Below are 4,866 nucleotides of genomic sequence, written 5' to 3' on the forward strand. Positions count from 1 at the left end.
TTAAAATCATGTTAAAATATTAAAATTTAGAAGTTATAATTAGATATTTTATATTTTTTCAACAACAAATACATAATAGTACAGCGTAATGTTGATATGCAGGTCCAAAACAAAATGTGCCGTTATATTTTTCAGTTTTCGTTGTCAGCCGCGGAAGTTTCAGTGATTTTAGTGTTGTCGAATATTTTTCTTTGTGAAATAGAAATATTGCGTTTAGATTGCAAAACTAAAAGTGGAAGTTTTATTGCAATGTAAGTAAGCGTTTGTCCATTTTATATTTCACTTTTTTCATATCTACGACAAATATACATATATTGAAATTTTATAATTCGTTTTATTTAAAAAATGTTAGAAAACAAGCTTGTAATCCTGTAATTGACATAATTGTTATGTAATATATTCCATTTAAATGTAATATATTACTTTTCGATTAAAAAAATGTAAATTTAAAAAATATATACAGGCATTAATTGAAATTTTTTGAGTGCGAACAAATACGAGAGGCGCTTTATTATTTACTTTCATTCCTTAACATGACAGACGAAGTTCTAAAGGGGGATGTTTTGTGGTAACGTTTTAGTGGTTTTCATGGGTAGTTCTTTATCTTTAGCGGTCAGAGTAGCGGTTTCATTTCATTTTTGTTTCTTGAGTGTGTGGTTTGCGAGCGAAAGCTAATATAAGTATGGAGAAAAAACGGTGTAATAATTTTACAGCCGACGAGACTGAAGTTTTACTGAGCTTAGTGGAGGAATCTCAGCTTATTGTAGGCAAGTGCAGCATATTGATTTTTTTATAAAGGACATCCGGTATACCGGACATCCTTTGGAATTGTATTTTCATATTACTTATTTTATAGAATGCAAGAAGACAGATACGATTAACAACAGCAGAAAAGAGCTAGAATGGAAGAAGATTGAGACTAAATTTAATTCGATGTGTGCAACAGCACGAACTTCTAAAATGCTACGTAGCAAGTGGGATTCTCTAAAAAAACCACCAAAAAGGAATATGGAGAGTACAAACAAAGTTTATATAAGACAGGTGGGGGACCAGGAAGTTCTGACTTTAAAATGTCAGGCTATATGAAACGTATTTTGGCTGTAGTTCGATTGGGATGTCTGGCACTTGTTCTAAGTTTGATTGCAATTTTGGTAATATTAGTTACTTCCATAACTAAAAACTTGTTATAATGACATTTATATTTTTTAATTCTAGATTTACCTAACAGTAGTAATAAGCTACTCACTGAAGACTCTAGCAGCATTTCCTCTCAGGTCCCTATTGTACCTACTGAAGTAATAAGTAATGAAGATATAGCAGCAGAGGAAATAACTATAGATAAAGACAGTTCTGATGCAGCTGAAATTGTAAGTAATTGAATTTAAAATGTCTCTTTAAGTGCATAAATAATTTTAGATAAGCTTGAGCAGTTGGCAGACGTGGAATCCACAGCAGTTGAGGCAGCCGAAAAGTATCGAGTTGACAGTTCCTGGTAAGAATTTTCATAACTGATTGTTAAGGGTTTACTAAATGAATATTATTCTCCTTGCAGAACCAAATAATACTGATTTAGAAGACACGAATGAACAGGTGACAAAAACTATTGGAGTAACCCCATGCTGTACGATAATATACTTGTATGTCATTAAATTAGTTTTATGTACTAATAATATTTTTTTAGGCTCTAATGATGTCAAAAAAAGGAGGAGGGTTAGTAAAGTGGAATCCATTGGTTCCAAATTAAAAAATAAAAGGGCAGTTCATTTTGAAACACTTCAAGAGGAATTACTGAAGAAAAAAATTGCCCTTGTAGAGTTACAAACTCAGGTTCTGCAAGAAGAGAGGGAGCAGAAAAAGGCCTGATTGAGGCACAGATCAAAATATTAAGGGAGGAAGCAGAACAAAAAAAAATAAATATTGCTGAAAAGCACAAGTTAGAAATAGATATATTGTTAGCTGAATTAAAAAATAAAAACTAACTTCTATTTAAGTAAAAGAATTGTTTCGTATATTTATTTATTCTATATAGCCTATATATTCTATTCATATAGCCTATCACGGAAGAATATAAAAAAAATAATATTCTTCCGCAAATGTTTCTATAATAGGTATCAAAATTAAAGTATACTTTTTAAAATTTAAATATGTTACAAAGCCAGAAGAAACTTCAAATTCATTGTAGTGCCTATTCTGAAAATTAGTAAATTAATACAGTATGTCCCTGGATTGTCTTTACAAAAGGAAAGCCTTTTTTATTATTGGCATTTTAAGAAAAATGCATTCTTCATAAAAATTTTGCTTGTTCTAAAATGGTTAATCCTGTTTATACTTTTCCAAATTTCCATACCGTTTTAGAGAAAATTAGAAATGATGCTTAAGGTTAAAGAAAAGGCCATGCGTGTCATATAAAAATGTGTTTATATTACAAAAAGAATATATAGTTTTCATAAATTTGAAAAATGGTTGAGAATGAGGGATGCCCGCATTCGGTTTTGTTCTCGAACCATACCTACATTTGCAACAGGTACTGGTATGTCTACTTCTTGAACGTCCATTTCATGAGGTGGTTCTTCTTCATGTTCCTCAATTGCCAAATTATGTAGAACTGCAGTTGCTACTATTATTGCCTTTGAATGGTCCAATGATACACGCATCCCTAAAGATAAAATGGGAAATCTTCTTTTCCATACCCCATATGACCTTTCCACACAGTTACGTGTACGAATGTGGGATTCATTAAATAGAGCTTCTGCTCGAGTATTTGGATGTTCCAAAGGTGTGATTAAAAAGTTGGTGTTGCCATAACCACTGTCACCCAAAAGCACCGATGTTCCAAATCTTCCACTTTCCAATGTTCCTTTAAGTCTGCTATTATTATAAATAGTCTGATCATGGGAAGAGCCAGGCCAGCGAGCAACAATGTCCATTATCCTTAAACGAGCATCACAAACTGTTTGAACATTCCATGAAAAGTACCCTTTTCTATTTCTATACCTCTCCGCTTGATCACCACCCGGTGAAATAATGCGTACATGGGTACAATCAATAGTACCAATAACTTTAGGAAACCTTGCAATTGAATAAAATTCTTCTTTTATCCTCTGACACTCCATTTCTCCCTCTGGTAATTTAACAAATCTTGGTCGCAAAGAAGCAATAGCCTCTGTGACCTGAGTCACAATGACACAGGCAGATGTTTTGCTTACCCCTGTGAAATCACCTGTGGTAAGTAGCATACAACCTGTAGCATAAAACCGCAAAGTTAGAAAAATTTTTGTCTCAGGGTGTATGGCATTATTGCGATCTGTTGCTGATGTTATTTCATCTCGAATTAAACCTAACAGCATAGCACAGGTCTGTTTCTGCAACCGAAAACGCTTAAAAAATTCTAGTTCATCATATTCTTCAAAATAATTGGGCCTAAAACATATTTTTTAGTTAGAAACTCTACGTATAAAATTGTAAATTCCTGACTATTACCTGACTTTGAACACTTTAGGATTCCTGTATAATCTGAACTCCTCAATTTCATCATCAGATTCAAAATTATTAGGCAAATTGAAAGGATCCATTTAAATATTTGATGAACGTACCGAATTTAACAAAAAAATACAGTCTCTTAAACAAAACAAGCAAGTTAGGTTAAGTTTTTTCCGGAAAATGACGTGAGGAAACGGAATGGCACCAACCAATAGGAAGGCAGTATAAACTTATTCCTGGGATATACCATCAAACTGGAAGAGATAACTTACACCAGGTTTATACTTCAGATAAATTTATCGGTTGTATTGTAGAACGCAATAATGAGCAGTTTTCTAAGGTATAGCTTATTCTAGGTTTATACTTGAATTGTAGAATTGGCCCTAAGTGATATAAAAATATTCAGAGAGGGTGTTATTAAAATTGCATCAGACTGTGTATAAAAATTTAATAACAATGAAGATGACATTGAAATATATAAGCTTCTGGTAAATTATACATTAGTATTACTTATTCTTTTCAATAGAAGAAGAATAGGGGACGTCCAATACTTAAAAATCAAAGACTATTCCAGAGATACGTCTTCCAATTCTGAAGATTTTGAAGATGCTTTGACGGAGTATGAGAAAGCACTAACTGAAAAATATAAAAGGGTGGTGAATAGTGGCAAAGGTTCAAGAGCTGTCGTCATTTTGATCCCAGAATTTGATTTGCAACGACCAGATGCTATTACCAGCAACAAATTACGAAAGCACATCGCCACAGTTACCCAAATACTTAATTTGACCAAAGACGAAACTAAGCAGTTTTGCAAATTTATGGGCTATACTGAAAAAAACCCATGGGGACTTTTATGAGTAAGTATAAATAAAAAGCATTTGGACCATTAGTAAAGTGCAATAACGTCATATACCGGGTGCGTCTAAAAAGTGGCTCACCCCTATAACTTTTTTGTTTTTTTCAGATAAAAAAACTAGATTTGGTGACATAAATTTGGATTGATTGACATATTCAATTGTTTTTATCACTCCCTGTTTCACCGGAAATAACTACAACTTTTCAGGAAGTGACCAAAAACAATTGAATACGTCAATCAATCCTAATTTATGTCATATACTAGCATATCAAATCTCGTTTATCAGTGATTAACTATATAATATTTTATTATAGTTAATCACTGTTTAGCCTTTAAACAAAGTTTATACAAACGGTGCAATTGGGCATAAGTGCTTTTTTTGTAAAATGTTTTCATTTGTTTTTTTAGATTGCCCATAGGTATATATCAAACCCCCAAAGTTTCCAAATTATTATTGCTAATGGAAAAGGGAAAATTACCACTCGAATATAAAGGAAAGTCTCTTAATGATATAGAAATAAACACCGAAT

At 32.4% G+C, this 4,866-nt stretch overlaps 1 protein-coding gene and 1 long non-coding RNA gene across 3 annotated transcripts; one reads left to right on the forward strand and one right to left on the reverse strand.

Annotated features, from left to right (window-relative positions):
* The first annotated feature begins 1,220 nt into the window (after positions 1-1,220).
* LOC115885525 lies at positions 1,221-1,847 on the forward strand. The gene is made up of 4 exons (XR_004050746.1): positions 1,221-1,367; positions 1,417-1,492; positions 1,553-1,621; positions 1,682-1,847. It is a non-coding gene; the product is annotated as an uncharacterized LOC115885525 (long non-coding RNA).
* A 554-nt stretch (positions 1,848-2,401) lies between these two features.
* On the reverse strand, positions 2,402-3,837 carry LOC115885526 (putative nuclease HARBI1). Of its 2 annotated transcripts, XM_030904482.1 has the most exons (3): positions 3,481-3,837; positions 2,995-3,420; positions 2,402-2,931 (listed from the first exon to the last, which is right to left on the reverse strand). In XM_030904482.1, exons 1-3 carry the CDS (start codon positions 3,570-3,572, stop codon positions 2,445-2,447), a joined length of 1,005 nt encoding a protein of 334 aa, XP_030760342.1. In that variant the 5' UTR covers positions 3,573-3,837; the 3' UTR covers positions 2,402-2,444. The 2 variants fall into 2 exon arrangements, with proteins under 2 accessions (XP_030760342.1, XP_030760341.1); XM_030904481.1 differs by having other exon boundaries at positions 2,402-3,420.
* Between the last annotated feature and the right edge of the window lie 1,029 nt (positions 3,838-4,866).

Source organism: Sitophilus oryzae, unplaced genomic scaffold (genome assembly GCF_002938485.1).
Source record: "Sitophilus oryzae breed Bouriz unplaced genomic scaffold, Soryzae_2.0 scaffold_395_pilon_pilon, whole genome shotgun sequence".
NCBI lineage: Eukaryota > Metazoa > Arthropoda > Insecta > Coleoptera > Curculionidae > Sitophilus > Sitophilus oryzae.

What these genes read in the sequence shown, in the direction of transcription:
- LOC115885526 (XM_030904481.1), bottom strand. Translation starts at nt 3,572, where the DNA reads ATGGATCCTTTCAATTTGCCTAATAATTTTGAATCTGATGATGAAATT. An exon ending in CCTAAAGTGTTCAAAGTCAG is followed by an intron (nt 3,421 to 3,480) that starts GTAATAGTCAGG and finishes AATATGTTTTAG; the next exon opens with GCCCAATTATTTTGAAGAAT.